The sequence below is a fragment of the Neophocaena asiaeorientalis genome, unplaced genomic scaffold (assembly GCF_003031525.2).
Source record: "Neophocaena asiaeorientalis asiaeorientalis breed wild unplaced genomic scaffold, Neophocaena_asiaeorientalis_V1.1 scaffold166, whole genome shotgun sequence".
Taxonomy (NCBI): Eukaryota; Metazoa; Chordata; class Mammalia; order Artiodactyla; family Phocoenidae; genus Neophocaena; species Neophocaena asiaeorientalis.
The window spans coordinates 3583075-3602054 of NW_020174933.1; the positions used below are offsets into that span (position 1 = coordinate 3583075).

An 18980-nucleotide genomic window follows, 5' to 3' on the forward strand; every position below is an offset into this window, starting at 1 on the left:
CGAAGGAGCTCATACAACAAATGTCTGTTCAAAACATAATTTTATTTTGTCCGAAAAGAATATAGGTTGTAAGTCATAAAATGCAACAGGAATTATCACAGATAAAAATTATACAGGTTTTATGTGAAAAGTCTTTTTTAGAAAGCAGATTTTTAAAGCCTGACTTCATTATTTTGGGGTTATGAGGTGTGAGTTAGCAGTCAGGCAGAGATGGTGCCCTCCTGGCAAGGCATTGGTGTCAGGTGGGACATGTTTCAGGTAACTGGGCATTTTATCAGGTTTCTAATGAAGACTGTTACAGATATACAATTTTGTTTCACCCAGCATAATCATATACAGTAGACTGTGTAGTCAGTTTAGTTGGTATGCATATATGCTAGGTGATGCCTGATGAAACTATACTTAAATCACCGCGAGTTGAAAATGATCGAAGCCCAAGGCCCCACCGCCCGCCCCGGCTTCTGTGAGAAGATCTTGAATCTACCTGATTTCCCTAAGCTTGAGCTCCTGCAGCTGCCTCCATGGAGGGCGCCTCAGAGTATATTTTGCATTTAAAATTTACCATCATTTTAAAAGTAGTTAATAGAATATTTGACAGACAGCCAGAACCTGATCAAAACTACCCTCTGCATGGGAGAAATATTGAAAGTTCCATTCAGTTTCAGTTAGGTACGCTGATAGTCTGGAATTTATTCTAGTAGAAAGAATGATCTAGTTTAGAGTCATCTTTAAATGAGTAGGCAGCCCATGAGCAAATTCAAGACCAAGATACATTTGAATACATTGACCCAGAGTCTCCAACTCATAGGGTTGTAAAGATTGGTTAATATTTATAAATGCATAGAACACTGCCTGGCACGCAATGAGTGTGGTATGGGCTTGTTGTTTTCAGTGATAATAGGTATAATTTCATGTTTATTCTCAAAAGATCAAAGCTGGAACTTTTCTCAGCCTTGATGTGGTTTACACATATTGATCTCTGCTAAATGAAACTGATCTTTTCCTTTGTGGGGACCTGTGTTGCTTCTCATGTCCATCTTTGTTTAGTGTAGTGTCTCTCTTTTTTAAAACAAAGAAAAGGATTTCTTGGTTGTCTTTTCACTTTGAAATATTCATTTGCTAGTTAATAACTTACTTTTTAAACTTTGTTTAGTTACTGAAGGAAAATATTTGTGTTTCAGGAAAATCTTTCCGTTGTGTATACCACTTACTGTCCTGCTCAGTACACCATCTATGAGCCAGTTATTAGACTTAAAGGTCAAATGAAAACACAACTCTCTCAAAGACCCTTCAGCTCAAAAGAAGTTCACAGCATCTTATTAGAACCTTATCATCTAAAGAATCTCCGGCCCACTGAATGTAAAACCCTTCAAGGCATTCTGCACGAAATTGGTGGAACTGGTATATTTGTCTTTCTCTTTGCTAGGGTAAGAATCACTGCTTATAATTTTATTTAAGGAGAAACTACCTCTTTATTATTGATACATTTTAGGATTTCTTTTCGAATACAAATAAAGCCATATATCAACTATACTAAACTTTTAAGATTAAAAAAGCACATATTGTTTAGAATGTCATCAAACTTTCTGCCACAGATAATTTTTGATTAAAATTTCTTTTTAATTTATGAAGATTTTAGAAGTTTCCTATTATCCAGAATTGCAATTAGAACAATTAAGTGTTAAATGTACAAGATTTAAAATTGCCAATGAGAAAAAAGAAAAGCATATCATAGTAAAAATATAGAAGAAATGTATTCCTTAAAATAATTTTGTGAAACTTGTTTTTCCCTTGAAGCTTCCAGATGCATGGGGAAAAAAAGGTCAAATAAGTACAAAAATAGTTTGTTCGGGTTTGAAGTTTATTTAAAGCGAAGGAGAAATACAAAAATTTTGACTCATGCCATAGGTACTGTTTTAGAGAAACATGTTTAATTATCTGTTCTATTTAGTCATCTGAGGGCCAGCACCATATCTTTCCTGGTGCAGAGTAGGCAGTCAATAGTGTATGTGACTGTTTCGGGGATTGGTAGAATCCAGATGGGGGTACAAATGGCTTCTCTTCAGTACAAGTCATTTCTACTTCCTTGTGGTGCATATCCTTGTTTAATTAAAGCGGCCCTGATCTTTTTTCATCCTCAAAAATTTCTCCTTAAGTATAACTTCTGCAACATTATACTGTCTCCCTAACCGGCCTTCTTTCTTTTAACCTTTTGATTAATTTTGCGATAAGAGACAGATCAGTGTTTGTTGTTATTGTTCTTTTTTTTTTGCGGTATGCGGGCCTCTCACTGCTGTGGCCTCTCCCGTTGCGGAGCACAGGCTCCGGACGCGCAGGCTCAGCGGCCATGGCTCACGGGCCCAGCCGCTCTGCGTGCATGTGGGATCTTCCCGGACCGGGGCACGAACCCGTGTCCCCTGCATCGGCAGGCGGACTCCCAACCACTGCGCCACCAGGGGAAGCCCATTTGTTACTGTTCTTATAAATATTTGATAAGCATTTGATCCGCCATACTCTAAGCTGCCTTTCCTCCTTTTGCTTTCTCAAACTTTTTTTTTGCATCTAGTACCTAGTGTTTTAAAATTAAAAGCTTTTCATTTAACTTACCAGCATTTTGTGATCTACTTTTATAGCTTTGTATAATTTCAAAACGGTTTTTCCTCTTTCATCAAGTTATTGAATATAATTTTGTTACGTTTACTGTTACACAGTGACTAGATCCTAGAGGAAATGGTTAATTTTTTTATCTTGCATACATATAGGATCTTGCCAATAAGACTTTTAAAGTATGTTTTTACACTTAAAACTTAGAAACTTTGTTTAGTATCCGTCCTTTCCTACAAAAATAAAATTCAGTCTCCTTAAAATCCTTACACGTGGGACTTCCCTGGTGGCGCAGTGGTTAAGAATCCGCCTGCCAGTGCAGGGGACAGGGGTTCGATCCTTGGTCCGGGAAGATCTCACATGCCGCAGAGCAACTAAGCCCGTGCACCACAACTACGGAGCCTGCGCTCTAGAGCCCGCGAGCCACAACTACTGAAGCTCAAGTGCCTAGAGCCCGTGCTCCGCAACGAGACAAGCCACCGCAATGGGAAGCCCATGCACCGCAACAAAGAGTAGCCCCTGCTCGCTGCAACTAGAGAAAGCCCGTGCACAGCAACGAAGACCCAACACAGCCAAAAATAAATTTTAAAAAAATCCTTACACATATAGCCTGCCTGTTTTTTTTTTTAACATCTTTATTGGAGTATAATTGCTTTACAGTGGTGTGTTATAGCCTGCCTTTTGAGCCTAATGTCCACCATCCAACCAAATAGGCAATCTGCATTCTCCTAGATGCACCGTGAACTTCCAGTCTTCGTCTCTCTCCTGACTGTGGCCCACCCTGGCCACCCATTTATCCCTGCTTCCCAGGGTTTTGCTCTCTCTCCAGGCCATCTTCTCCATGTAGGCTTCCCTGTGCTGAGCAGAGTGGAGTCAGAAGTAGTTTTTATGCTCTCGTGCATTCACAGTGTCTCACTCTTCTTTGCCTTTTATCATCATAATAAGGTGTGTGTTTCTTCCATATAGTCGTTTCCAGAAAGCACTGGGGGAATCGAAGTACAAGTCACAATCCGTAGTTTCTATACGTACGTCTTATCATTTGACCCCCATTGGAGGCAGGTAGCACGCCTATTACTTCTTCATCTCCCACAGCACAGAACACAGATCCTGTTTGTTGAGTGACTAATCATCAAAAATTTGAGGCATTTTGCTGACATTTCAGATCACTAATAAAATGCTACTGAATTCTAAGGTTATCAGTGTTATTTTAGTCAATTTATAGAATATTTAAGAGACAAATGAACACGGAATTTATGGGGGTTTTTTTGTACTGTGTATTCATTATTTTTTTTAACATCTTTATTGGAGTATAATTGCTTTACAATGTTGTGTTAGTTTCTGCTTTATAACAAAGAGAATCAGTTATACATATACATATGTTCCCATATCTCTTCCTTCTTGCGTCTGCCTCCCTCCCACCCTCCCTACCCCACCCCTCTAGGTGGTCACAAAGCACCGAGCTCATCTCCCTGTGCTATGCAGCTGCTTCCCACTAGCTATCTATTTTACATTTGGTAGTGTATATAATGTCCATGCCATTCTCTTACTTCGTCCCAGCTTATCCTTCCCCCTCCTTGTGTCCTTAAGTCCATTCTCTACATCTGTGTCTTTATTCCTGTCCTGCCTCTAGGTTCTTCTGAACCTTTTTTTTTTAGGTTCCATATATATGTGTTAGCATACGGTATTTGTTTTTCTCTTTCTGACTTACTTCACTCTGTATGACAGACTCTGGGTCCATCCACCTCACTACAAATAACTCAAATTTCGTTTCTTTTTATGGCTGAGTAATATTCCACTGTATATATGTGCCACATCTTCTTTATCCATTCATCTGTCGACGGACACTTAGGTTGCTTCCATGTCCTGGCTATTGTAAATAGAGCTGCAATGAACATGGTGGTACATGACTCTTTTTGAATTATGGTTCTCTCAGGGTATTTGCCTGGTAGTGGGATTGCTGGGTCGTATGGTACTTCTATTTTTAGTTTTTTAAGGAACCTCCATACTGTTCCCCATAGTGGCTGTATCAGTTTATCAATTTACATTCCCACCAACAGTGCAAGAGCGTTCCCTTTTCTCCACATCCTCTCCAGCATTTATTGTTCGTAGATTTTTTGATGATGGCCAGTCTGACTGGTGTGAGGTGAGAATTTATGGTTTTTAGTTTTGTTTCTTTACAATTCTTAAGTAATTACAAACAGTGTCAGCAATAAAAAAAATAAGCTTTCAAATGAAACTAATGGGTTGACGTTACATAATGGAAGATAACCACACATGTTAAATTTTTAATCTCAACAAATTAGAAAAAATATATCTACTTTTTTTTTAGGTTGTGGAACTCAGTATCTGTGAAGAAACTCAAGCATTAGCACTGAGAATTATACTCTCATTAATTAAATACAACCAACAGAGAATGCATGAATTAGAAAATTGTAATGGACTTTCCATGATTCATCAGGTGTTGATCAAACAAAAATGCATTGTGGGCTTTCACATTTTGAAGGTAGGTTCTCATAAAACTTATTCTTTGGGGCTTCCCTGGTGGTGCAGTGGTTGAGAATCTGCCTGCCAATGCAGGGGACATGGGTTTGAGCCCTGGTCTGGGAAGACCCCGCATGCCATGGAGCAACTAGGCCCGTGAGCCACAACTACTGAGCCTGCGCGTCTGGAGCCTGTGCTCTGCAACAAGAGAGGCCGCGATAGTGAGAGGCCCGTGCACCACGATGAAGAGTGGCCCCTGCTTGCCACAACTAGACAAAGCCCTTGCACAGAAACGAAGACCCAACACAGCAAAAATAAATAAATTAATAAACTACTACCCACAACGTCTTCTAAAAGACAAAAGAAATGAAAGTGGCTCTTGACACTATAAAAAACAACAACAACTTATTCTCAGAGTTTCATATGCAGTGATACCTCTTCATTAAAGTCTTCCAATAATAGAGTTTTGTGTTTCAGTTATTCCTGAAGAAAATGAAGGAAACTCAGTAGTATATATTTAATCAAAGTAAGGCTCTTCTGGGTTTTTCATCATTTAAATAATTACATTTTAATTGCCTTTAAAACATTTTAGAAGAGTAAAAGAAAAAAATTAAGATTTTTAGATCTTGATTAGCCAGCGATGTCTCCTTGGCTGGCCCCTCATTCTGTAGACTAGTGAAAGTGAAACCCACAGAGAAACCGCTGTTTGCTTCAGCTCCCACAGTTATGGAAGAGAACCTAGTTCTCCAGACACCTAGTGCTGTGCCGTTCCCGTTAGGCAATGCTGCTATAGAGTTAGCATCTTAAAGCCTTATTAGCTTTTATTGTGATCCAGCTGTCATCATATATTTAAGTACCTTTCTAACTAAAAGCACTTGGTAACATCGTGAAAGTATTTCTCTCTGAGGGTACTAGTACTAAGGCAAAAGACCATGCCTCTTCCCATGCCCCCAAACCCCAACTCTTGAAACTGTCAAGATCCATACGTTTGTGGCATGAATGCTTCTTGGAAAAAATTTAAAACCCAACAGATTCATTGAATTTAAAAAATAGGATGTGGTTTCTTTTACCCCATATTTGAAACTGAATAGTCATTTATAAATATTTGAAATTTGGGGGTTTTCTCATTACTTGAATTGTTTTACAAAACAATTTAAAGATACTTGGTGAAATGTTGAGTTATTCACTAGTTTTCCTTTGAATTTAATGTTATGACTGCTAAGATTGAAAGCTTAATATTTCTGTTGAATTTTTGGATTAACTGATTGTTGATGCATCTTGTATTAATGTTATTTTTCCATAGACCCTTCTTGAAGGTTGCTGTGGTGAAGATATTATTCATATCAATGAGAATGGAGAATTTAAGTTGGATGCCGAGTCTAACGCTATAATCCAGGATGTTAAACTGCTAGAGGAGCTATTGCTAGACTGGAGGATATGGAATAAAGCAGAGGCATGTACTATTTTTGTGGTAAAAAAACACTTGTGAATTTACCCTTAACAATTTTTACGTGTACAGTACAGTATTAACTGTATACACTTTGTTGTATGGCACTTCTCTAGAACTTTTTCATCTCGTTTGACTGAAACTCTACCCATTGGACAACAACTCCCCATTTCCCCTGCCCCCAGTCCCTGGCAACCACCATCTTACATTCTGTTTCTATGAGTCTGATTACATTAGATACTTAATACAAGTGGAATCATTCAGTGTTTGTCTTTTTGTGATTGGCTTATTTGACTTTGCATTATGTCCTCAAGGTTCATCTGTGTTGTAGCATATGACAAGATTTTTTTCTTTTTTAAGACGGAATAATATCCCATTGTATGTGTATTCCACATTTTCTTTATCTGTTCATCTGTCATGCACACTTAGCTTGCTTCCACGTGTTGGCCATTGTGAATTATGTTGCAGTGAACATGGATGTGCAGAGGTCTCTCTGAGATCCTGTTTTCAATTATTTTAGATATGTATGCAGAAGTAAGATTGTTGAATCATATGGTAGTTCTATTTTTAGCTTTTTGAGGAACCTCCGTACTATTTTCCGTAAGAGAAGCACCATTTTACAATCCTACCAACAACGTGCAAGTGATCCAAATTTTTTACATTCTCACCAAACAGTTGTTATTTTTTGATAGTGCCTGTTCTATAGGGTATGAGGTAATAGCTTGTTGTGGTTTTGATTGGCATTTATTTTCCTGATGATTAGTGATGATGAGCATCTTTTCATATACTTATTGGCCCTTTGTATATCTTCTTTGAAGAGATGTCCATTCAAGTCCTTTGAGCATTTTTTAACTGGGTTATTTGATTTTTTGTTAATGAGTTATAGGAGTTCTTTATATATTCTGCATATTAATCCTTATCTCATTTATGGTTTGCAAGTATTTTCTCCCATTCTGTAGGTTGCCTTTTCACTCTGTTGATTGTTTCCTTTGGTGCACAAAAAGGCATTTACTTTTAAATATTCATCCAATCATTCTTTTGCAGAACAGAACAAATTTACCACTTCAACATACTGTTAATTGTAGATGGAAATCTGGAGATTAATTTCTGTGCAAGGTTTTAGACAGCCATGGATAATGCTCATCTGGAGGGTCAGGATCAGAGCTTGCGCTGCTGGTAGTAGCTAGAGCAGTACTTGGCTGGAGAACATTTGAGTCAATTGGAGACTTGCATTTACCATAAACTCTGAAAGGGGTCCTGCTAAGAGTGTGGAGAGTAGAGTCAAGGAGAGGGAAATAGACGCACTTCTGAGTAAGGGAGCCACGTTACCCAGAAGTCATAGAGCTGTATCAGTATACAGGGCAAGTCTGTGAAGCCTTGGCTTCATGATAGGCATAAGCTAAGGAACATGCTTTGATCTTAGGTCTAGGCAAATCATCTCAACAGCTGGATGGATCAGGTAGTCTTCACAAGGACCCAGCTAGGGAATGAATATAGGGCTGTTTCCTTTCTGCCCTAGTTATAAGCATAGTCTTCATGGTATGGCTCATAGAGCCTCCTTGGTTCTAGTGTAGACTGTAGATTGTCCAGAGTTATTTAGCGTGTAACAACAGTATCATCAGACGTAATTAGAGACCAGTTCAAAGTGTGTACCTTTAGAATTTTTAAAAATTTGGTTACTTCCAAATTTGGCAACAGCCCCCCCAGATTTACTCACTATCAATAATGAGTTAGGAAGCTGAAGGAAACACTTCTAATCTGTCATTAACAAAAACAAGTTTTGATCAAATGTGCTAGAGGAAAGACAGAATTATTTTTCTGTTCTTCCTATATAAAATTATATTACAAAATTATTGTTATATGAAGAAGCAATCAAAGAATATGCTCCTGCAAAACACAGGGGGAAAGTATTACAGAGCTGCGTCAGGCAGCTAACTATTGCTTTTTCTGGATTTTATGGTGTTGTCAGTTTTTAAAACTTTCTATTTTGTTGTGATTTCTCATTCTGAATAAATACTCACTTTCAGAATTTAAAAAATCCATATATATATATATGTGTATATACACACACACACATATATATGTATAAAAATACACTTAATGTTTCAGGGAGAGAAAGCAAATGAACATAGTGATAGTAAACACAAACAAGTTGGATCAAAGGCAGTATAAATATAAACATGTAATAAAGAAATAGCTCAATTGTAGATTGGAAGATCAGATCTTAACTAAAAATTGGACAGCTATTTTAGTATTTCAAAAGAGGATGCTAATTTGAGCATTAAAACACAGTGTGATTAAAAAACAAAACATTTTCTGTTGAATTCAAAAGCGATATACACAAATACTTCTATGGGTTTGAAATAAGATTTTCTTTCCTAATTATTGTTTTAGCTGAGTTGTTTTGTTTTTGTTGCTGGTTGTCTGTTTGCTTTGGCACTGCTCTATTTTAGTACTATTTTTCAGGCCTGAATCAAGTTTTCATACTTGGCCTGCCTCGTCTTCCAGTTTTCATATGTCTTTTTTCTCTCAGGGCACCTTGGCCCTGTCTTATAAAGAGAGAGGCCTTCGTTAGAATAGTATGATTAAGTCTGTCAATTCCTTGGCCTTTCCGTTATTCATTTCCATCGATAATGGCAGAAAAACAGCAAGACCTGCAACCCAAGGCGGTTAACTTTGCTTTTTGTTAATGACTTTGTTGAAAGGTTATTTGGGCTAATACAATGAGGTGAAGATTATCTTTCAGTAGTAGTTATCTATGTAAGATTCCTTTTCCTCTATTACTGTGGATAATTTAAGATTGGTTCAGTATGGGAGAAGCATTTTAAAGCACCTCAAAAAGATGCTAACTACTGTTTGAAACTGCACACTTAGTAATTGTGCAGATAATTCTATTATTTGGACTTAAAAGTAAATTAATCCAAAATGCAGAATTTCTGCATTGTCTAACTTTTTTCAATTTAGTACATCTTGTTCTAAAATTATTTGATTAAATGCTGCACACAGAAATTAGCATTGAAATCTGTACATTTTTAATAATGCTCTTTGAAACTAAATTATTTGTAAATAGTTAATATTGATAATGTGTTTCATGTGTTTCTTTTTCTTTTTATAAATTTATTTATTTTTGGCTGTGTTGGGTCTTCGTTGCTGCGCGCGGGCTTTCTCTAGTTGTGGCGAGCGGGGGCTACTCTTCCTTGCGGTGTGCGTCCTTCTCATTGCGGTGGCTTCTCTTGTTGCGGAGCACGGGCTCTAGGCACGCGGGCCTCAGTAGTTGTGGCACGCAGGCTCAGTAGTTGTGGCTCATGGGCTCTAGAGCACAGGCTCAGTCGTTGTGGTGCACAGGCTTAGTTGCTCCGTGGCATGTGGGATCTTCCCGGACCAGGGATCGAACCAATGTCCCCTCCATTGGCAGGTGAATTCTCAACCACTGTGCCACCAGGGAAGCCCTAAGATTTACTTTTTCAGACAAATTTAATCTTTGACCCTGAATATATACACAGTGTTAAACTGATGTATTGCATGTCTTCTAAAAAGCATGCAGCATGTTTTTCAGTAACTCTGTGCTAATCGGTATGTGTTTCTTTTCTCAGCAAGGTGTTTGGGAAACTCTGCTGGCAGCCCTAGAAGTCCTCCTCAGAGCAGATCACCAGCAGCAGATGTTTAATATTAAGCAGTTACTGAAAGCTCGAGTGGTGCATCACTTTCTACTGACTTGCCAGGTTTTGCAGGTACTTTTCATGTAACTTTACTTCTGGAGATATTTTCTGTGATGATTTCTGTTTAATAACTCAACGCTATGGACTCAGATTTTTGAGGGAATTTCAGTGAGGTTATTTTCTGTCTGCCCTACTCTCCAGGATCCCTTCTTTCAGCTGATAGTATCGGAGTTTTTTAACCCCAGCCTCTTGTAGCTTGACCTTTCCTAACTCAGTTACAAAAGAGCAACTGCTAAATTCCAGAAATATTTCTTTATGTTGGGGTAAAATAATAATTTTGTAGTCTCTCGGGCATCAACTGTAGTGATATTTTAACTTGTTCCATATTTCTTAAATAACAAGTACCAGTATGTGTTGGATGCACTACTCTGACATGTTTTCTATGTGGTTTAAGTTAGCCACATAACCACTTCGGGCCTCCGTATTCTAGAAATGATGGATAAAACCTCTCAGAGCTGTTGTGAGAAATAACTCTGTAGACTGGAACATAGTGTATTCATGTAATCAGTTTTGTCTATCAAAAAATTTCCCTTCTGAACCCATAGTAGTAGCAGGAGAAGTAGTCGTAGTAGTAGTAGTGATAAGAGTACTAATAGTAGCTAACATTTATATGGGGACATTGGTTTTAATGAATTTTAATAACAGGGTTGCTTGAATTGAGAAATAGCAACTCAATTGTATGGTAAATATGGTCAGTCTGGAGTAGTAAACCAACACAGTTCTATCTTAAACAGAATTATCTTGCTTCAGTGAGAAATGTTAGTTAAGCTGACAGTTCTCTTTAAATCTAAAGAGAGTGTTTCTTTTTTTCAGGAACACAAAGAGGGTCAGCTTACATCCATGCCCCGAGAGGTTTGTCGGTCATTTGTGAAAATCATAGCAGAAGTCCTTGGGTCTCCTCCGGATCTGGAATTATTGGCAGCTGTCTTCAGTTTCCTTTTAGCAGCTCACCCTCCTACCAATACTTACGTTTGCCATAACCCTGCAGGCTTCTACTTTTCTTTGCACATAGGTAGGTATGATCATTTTTGTTAGGTCTTGGCTGTTTCCACTTTTGTTTCTTCCTTCCCGCTTGATTTGTGTTTGTTTGATATATACTGAATGGCCTCTGTGCTGGAAATTAATCACACACTGGGATTGGGACAGGGGCAGAGGGCCATGAAATGAACCAGACATAGTCTCTGCCTTCAGAGGGCTTAAATGCCAAGAGGCAAGGGGAGATATATATGCTGAAATAATTATAATAAGAAACAATATCTGGTAAGTACGTAAGAGATGCAAAAGAAGAACTAATTAGATTTCAGAAGAGTTAGGGTTTCATTGGACAGGTATGGAGAGAGATTTAATAGATTAATATCTGCCATGGGCATTGCAGAATTTAAGTAAAATTTAATGGGTAGATTGGAGAATTAGCATTCCAGGTGAAGAGAATGACTTAAAGGGAGGAAAAATAGAAAGAGAAAATAAAGAATAATGAATTTTACCTAATATAAGGGATTTATAAAGGAGTAGTGAGAAATAGTACCATAAATATAGTTTGGGACCATCATTTATTCCACCCCACCCAAGCTCATATTAAACAAGTCCTTGAATGTAAGATCAGAGAATTTGAACTTGTATTCTAGTTGGGGGTAATTGAAGGATTTTGTTTTGTTGTGTTTGTTTTGAGCCAAGGAATACGATGTAAGTAAATTATTACAGTAAAATTCAGTATAGAGAAACCACCTGCATAGAAGTGAGTTGAAGCTCTGGGAACAGATGAGACCACTGAAGAAAAGTGTGGAGAGAGAGAGAAGGAAAAAGGAAGCTAAGGATGGAACTGTTGGTGATATTACTATTCAGAGGGTGGAACAAGAAAGAGTAATCTCAGCGTAAAAGAAAGATAGAAGAATCAGAGTTTTAAAAGAGCTAGGAAAAGGTGATGTGGTAAGAAAGCAAGCAAGAGTATATCTGTGAGAAAGCTAGATAGTAAATTTAGAGAGGGAAACTGGTTGTCCAACAGCCATTTTAAACAGTATAATAAGTGAATAAAATGATTCCGCCGCAGTAAAAATCCAAGTGAAATTATACAGCATGACTCTGTGTTAGGTTCAGCTAACATTTAGTGAATAAAGCAATGCCAAGATTCTGGTAGCGCTGGGTTGTTGCAACGGTGAGTAAAATGTGGTCGCCTCCCTTAAGGAGTTTACAGTCTAGTAGAGGGGAGAGAGACATAAACAGGTAAGTATACCAGGTGGAAAGCACAGCGATGTCAGTATTTCATTTTGGGTAGCATAGAGCACGGCGAGGGGATATTTCCCGGAGGTGGTGACGCCTGCTCTGAGTCTTAAAGGCTGAGTAGGAGTTGAAGGGAGAGGAGATTCTTGTAGCGGTAAGGAGGCAGCAGAAAGCCACTGGAAGGTTTTAAGCAGAGATTGGCATTTCATAGAGAGAAGGCTGGTAGCTATGAGGATTTGAGGGTGACCAGAGGTCCGTCACGGATACCATTTAGAAGTCTGAGGTAATAATCCAGGTGAGGGGGATTAGAGCCTGCCTTATAGCGCTTTGCTAGGGATGAGAAGAGTTCCAGAAACAGAAATAAAGTCAGTGGAACCTGGAGAGTGACTTGACATGGGTAAAGGAAAGGTTGTGGTCAAGGGTGGCTCCTGGATCCTGCATGGGAAATAGGTACTTCTACCAAAGGAACCAGAGAACAACACGGGAGGGAATTTAGGGCAGAAGGATGACTCAGATTTAGCTTTGTTGCATTTGTGGTGCATTTAAAAAATCAAGCAGTTGAATTTAGAAGTATGAAGCTCAAAAAGGAAGATTAAACTGGAGGTATCAACTTTGGAGTCATATTGGGGCTGTGTAAAAATAGAGAAGACACAGCCTTTCCCTCAAGGAATGAATTGATGAACAGTCTCCTTGGAGAGGTCATATTAGCGTATAAAAAGTGAACAGTTAGCAGCTAAACTATAGGAATAACTATAAGTACAGTTAGAATTCAAAGAAAATAGAAGTTAATGTGGCTAGTAGTAGTCAACAAAAGAATCTAGAGTAAGAAGTTGTAGAGGGTCCTCACGTATCAAATGCGCATTGTTATAAAGGATGCCGTTTTTTCTTTTTGCCTTGAACATCTTTTTGTAAACATTTGTATTTAACGACTTGCTTTTAAAGTTATATTTTTGTTTTATCCTTCTTTAAAATTGTCTGAAAACTTTTTTTGATCCTAGATGGCAAGATCTTTCAGGAGAAAGTACAGTCAATCATGTACCTGAGGCATTCTAGCAGTGGAGGAAAGTCTGTTACTAGCCCTGGATTTATGGTAATAAGCCCATGTGGTTTTACTGCTTCACCACCTGAAGGTAAACAGACAAACGAAAACAATGCTGAAAGTATAACCCTTCTGTATTTAGTTCTGAATATTAATAGATAAATAAATTGTACATGTTTTAGCAGCATAATACAACCTGATATTCAGGATAAATAAATGGAAGGCTAAACTTAAAAATGATAGAATATGTTTAGGGAATCCATTTCACTACTTTCTGATATCCGTAACTCAAGCTCAGTATAACAGGTGCCTCTCAGGAGAACTTAGGGAGTGGATGAGGCTCATGCCCTCTTGCTCTGGAATTCTCTCTCCCCTTCTGTCATAGTCATTTGTCTTTCATTAAGCTTCTGATTTATTTACCCATTTTCTTCAAAAGCTATGTTAGGCTTACTGTCTCCTTTCCACCTGAACTCATTCTAGACAACTTCACTTGCCACGTGAGTGGCCATCCGTACTCCAGCCTTGACCCTGGGGACCGTCCCCTCTACTTTATCTACCAGTCTGCTTGCATCTGTCTTAGACACCATCAAAGAACGCTTCCCACCCATAAACCTCCCGTCTCCCACTCTCTATGACAACTTCCTATCCTTCTGGTTTCTTTATCACCCTCCGAAGTTCCCTCTGCCTGTTTTCCCCTTCCAGCCTAGATCCCATCAGCCAATAATTTTATTTCTTCATTTTCCTTGTCTTGGCCTTTTAGCACGCTTGACCTGAAAAAGTCGAACCTTTCCTCAATCTAACCATCCTCACGCTGCTTAGAATTCCTGCCATTAAAAGGGTCTGTGGCATAGTTGGCCTTTTAATGCTGCCCTATAATTTTTCTGTATATTCAGAATCAGTTGCCTCTTCTGTCTCCATAGCAAGTATATTCAAGTCTTTAAGCTAACAGTACTTTTCTCTCTTCCTAGCTTGTTCTTAACAGAGAACCTCATCTCTATTTTTATAAAGAAAAAATAGGTACATGTCTCCTGGTTGTGAACTGACTGTATGTCTTTTCCTTTCCTGACTGCCATCCTCTCCCAGACTGAGACATTCCTTCTCCCGGACTGTTAGTCCCACCTACTCCTGTCTCCAGCCCCAATACAAATCATTAAATAGGCTGGTAAGATAGAGACATGGATAGATAGGACACAGTATCTGGGTTTTAACCTCCAGTTTTCCTTCTCTCCCAGAGTGTTTCAGTTATTCTCTAGCACGTTTTGCGGCCTTTTATTATACTATTTTAAGGCTATGTTCTAATTAGTTTTATTTGGAATTTCATAGGAAGTGTCATTTTGTAAATGATTGTGCGTCACTCTGACACTTTCTAGTACAATCATACCCCCATTTCTTCCAGGTCGTTTGAACAGTCTCTTTTGGCAACCTTATTCCTCTAGCCAAAACCCAGAAATAACTAGGAAAAACTTCTGAGCTATGGAGCTGTTTTATTGCCACAAAGCCTGAGCTCTGAGCAGTTCATTCAGTGCTTGTTTACTTTATATCAGTGCTTCTCAAGTTTTAGCTTGCTGAAAACTCAGCTGGAGAACTGGTGAAAACGTAGATCCCTGGGCCCCTGCCTCACACGTTCTGATTCAGTAGATCTGGGGTGGAGCCTGAGAATGTGCATTTCAAACAGTCACACAGTGGTGCTTGATCCCCATGCTCCTGGCCCACAGACCATACCTTGAGTAGCATCCACTTATATCCCATGCACTAAGGATGAGAGTGATTTTTCTGGTCTCCTCCTACACAGAATATAAGAAGCAGAAAATTCGAGAGCTATGGCAAGAAGTGAAAAAACTGTTTCTTCTCAGTAATAGCAGCAAAAAGGGACTACAGAAAGGGAGGAGTGAGAGAACAGTCTAGGGACATTGAGCCTAGTAATAACAACACCAAGTACAACTATCACTAACATTTATTGAGCACCTATTATATGGCAGGCACTATGCTAGGTGCATCATGGATATGATCTCAATCCTTAAAGCAGCCTTGCAAAGGAGATGTTCTGAACCCTCATTTTACATTTGCAGAAGTGAACACTCATCTCATTAAATGATCTACCTAAGCCACCTAACTAGCTGAACTATCGCTTGAATCCTGTCATATCTCGTTGCAAAGCCCACACTCTTTGCACTGTATCAAAGTGCATCCTAGTGACTGCTAGCCTGAGGTACATTGAGCTTCACTTAATTCACTTAATTTCACTTCAGTAGCACCATTAATCCTAATAACTTTGAATCACTCAGGCAATATTGTATTTTGTTAAGGAGACAGGTAAAGATATGTATTTTGGGAAAATTTTAATAAAAAGTAGTTAAAAGAAAAATAGTTTTAACCTTAAGAATTTTTAAGCATTAGTTACTATGATCGTTAGCCTGTATGGATTCTTCAATATCACTAGATAAATGGGTTATTGCTCTGGTTGGGACCGAGAGTGTAGAAAAGAAGTGGTCCCACTCATAAGATTTTTCAGTACTGTTTTTGTGTCTACTCTCACCAGGAGACAATTCCTCCAGTACCGTTCCACAGCAGATGACTGCCAGCATGTTACGTTCTAGAAGCCTACCAGCATTTCCTACTTCTTCACCTCAAATACAACCACGAAAATTGACTGGAAGTTTGGGTTGTAGTATTGACAAGTTACAAAGCGTTGTAGATAATGATGTTGCTTCCCAACCAGAGAAATGGAGCCCTCGGGGGAGTTCTGAGATGCTGAAGAAAGGCAAAGAAGATGCTTTTGTCAGTAGCTGTGAGTCTGCAAAAACGGTTTGTGAAATGGAAGCTGTCCTTTCAGCCCATGCCTCTGTCAGTGGTGTCCCAAAAGGAACATCAGGACTTCCAGTGGTCAAAGTAGATCAGAAGGAGGTGGGAACAGAACCCAGATCAGACGATGACAGTCTTGGGGATGAGTTCTGCCCACGCCGACCTGATTACCTGAAGGGACTGGCGTCGTTCCAGCGAAGCCACAGCACTATTGCAAGCCTTGGGCTAGCTTTTCCCTCACAGAATGGCTCTGCAGCTGTTGGCCGGTGGCCAAGTCTTGTTGACAGGAACACCGAAGACTGGGAAAACTTTGCCTTTTCTCTCCGTTATGAGCCAAACCACAACCGAACTACAAGTGCTCACAGGTACTCACATGTTTTTGTATGCCAAACCCCTCCCCGCTTTTTTTTTTTTTTTTTTACTGTTCTTTGAAGAAGTTCTGTACTTGTAGAAATGTCTTTATTATGGCATCTCTTATAACATATATATTAATAACAAATAAAGGTACCTTTCTCCTTATTTTAATACTAGGTGATATTGAATTCCATATTTAACCAAAGGATAAACCATAAATTGTTCCTGAAGAAAAAATTATCTTATGATTTATTTAATTCCATATGGTTATTAGAGAAAAACTCTTCAGTTTAGGGAAATTATACGATTTATTATCATTCCCCAAAGCATCTCAATTAGCACCATCAGTGGAACTTTCCACAGGATGATGGAAACGTTCACCTGTGCTGTCCACTGCAGGAGACACATAACACACTTGAAATGTGGCCAGTGCGGCTGAGCAACTGGATTTTTAGTTTAATTTCAGATAGTTTAAATAGCACAAATGGCTATTGGAAATCACAGATGTAGAATAGACTAGTGTTTAATAGACGATATACCTAAAGAATACCGGTGATAAAAAGTGATGGCAAATTTGTTAATCACAGTTAAATCAGGAAACATTTTTTAAACCTTATGCACTTTCGTTTCACATGTGAAAATTATTACTACTCATCACAGTTCTTAAGGTAATCATGAGGCACTACTTTCCTCCCTGATCTTGTTTCGGTAAGACTTTCTGGGTCTCTGTTTTAGCGTAACTGAAGACTGTTTGGTACCTGTATGCTGTGGGTTGTATGAACTCTTAAGCGGAGTTCTTCTCATCCTGCCTGATGTTATGCTGGAAGATGTGATGGACAGGCTCATTCAAGCAGATACGCTGTTGGTCCTCGTTAACCACCCATCACCTGCTGTACAACAAGGAGTTATTAAAGTAAGGGCAAATGCTAAATACGTTGTTTTCATTTGGAACGATAGACATATGCATAATTTAAAATTTGAATGTACGTATTCAAATAGACCTGAAGCTTTCTTTTATTCTTAGGCATAATGAGCTGATGTGGTTTGTTACTTCTTACCTCTGTTTTTCTCTGTCTTATCATCCAATCCAACTTTAAGCCCTCCTCTATATATTGATTCATATCAGTATGTTTTTTTAAGTCTGCTACTTACAAGGAACACACAGGTCATTGGAAGTCTCTCCTGCAGTGTAGTATCGTTAAATCTTAGACACTTACTTCAGGTTTCAGCTCAGATGTCACCTTCTCAAAGAGGCCTTTCCTGTTCACCTTTCAAACCAGCTTCTGTCTAGCCCTGCTCCTCACTTGTTCTATAATAGCATCCTAGGTGTGTCTTGTAAGTACCTTTTTAATTTGTTTGTGTATTTGGTTTTTTTTAACCTCCCGTACTGAAATATAAGTCCTGTGAGGGTAGGCATCTTGTGTCTAATATATAAAAGGTCCTAAGTACATCGTTGAAAGAATAAATATTTGATATGAATGGTTCCCATTAGGAGACAACCCAATATTGAAATGGTCTTTAAAGATTCTCGTTTTCTTAGTTTGATGTGGGATATTGTTAAATCAGTTGCAACCCACTATTTACTTAGCTTCCATTTCATGTGTAAAACACTGGGCTAGCTGCTATGTGGGATATAAAGGGGAATAAGCCTCTGCATTTAGGAGTTTATAGGCCAGTGGGGAAGAGAGACATATACCCAACTAAGTAAAATGTCAGGACTTGTGTGATGAGTGCTTCAGTGGTAGTATTAATAAAGAAGAATGGGAGCACAGGAAAAGCAAATAATTCTGATGCGGGAACCAGGGAAGGATTCATGCAAAAGGTGTAGTTTGTATTATGCTGTAAACTTAGAAAGCTTTTTAAGTAGGGCGGTAAAGAGGTGTGTGTTTTGGGAAGAATAGTCTATCACCACTGTGAGGGAGTCATCGCAAGGGAGAGAGAGGTGGAAGTGTTGTGTTCGCAGGATATCACAGTGGTCCAGGGGAGAGACGATGAGTCCCTGATCTGGGGAAGTGGAAAGTCAAAGGACAGACAGATTTGAGAGACATTCACTGGAATGGAGGTGAGAGACCTTCATAATTACATGTGGGAAATCAGGACAAGAAAAGCCAAAAGTGAGATTAGCCTTAAAGTCTCATAGGATGGTGCTACTGTGCTCTAAGGTCAGAACCATGGAAGAAGTGAGTTTGGAAGGAAAAATAATTACTTAGATTGTACACATGTTGCATTTAAGATTCTGGGAAAGGATGGAAGTTTAGGCCTATGCTCAAGGTAAATAGAATGTTAAGAAGTCTAGAAAAATAGACGTCTGGGATAT

At 38.8% G+C, this 18980-nt stretch overlaps 1 protein-coding gene across 6 annotated transcripts in view; it reads left to right on the plus strand.

Moving 5' to 3' along the window:
- LYST (lysosomal trafficking regulator) overlaps window positions 1-18980 on the plus strand; it is a 174266-nt gene that overhangs the window by 72492 nt on the left and 82794 nt on the right. For all 6 annotated transcript variants that reach the window (XR_003005492.1, XM_024761468.1, XM_024761471.1 and 3 more), the window contains exons 17-24: window positions 1182-1427; window positions 4934-5107; window positions 6389-6538; window positions 10126-10263; window positions 11065-11263; window positions 13467-13598; window positions 16047-16674; window positions 17399-17576. Coding sequence is in view for 5 of the 6 variants with exons in the window: in XM_024761468.1 (XP_024617236.1) it covers window positions 1182-1427; window positions 4934-5107; window positions 6389-6538; window positions 10126-10263; window positions 11065-11263; window positions 13467-13598; window positions 16047-16674; window positions 17399-17576 (1845 nt within the window). In the remaining variant the exon portion in view is untranslated. The remainder of the gene's footprint in view (window positions 1-1181; window positions 1428-4933; window positions 5108-6388; window positions 6539-10125; window positions 10264-11064; window positions 11264-13466; window positions 13599-16046; window positions 16675-17398; window positions 17577-18980) is intronic.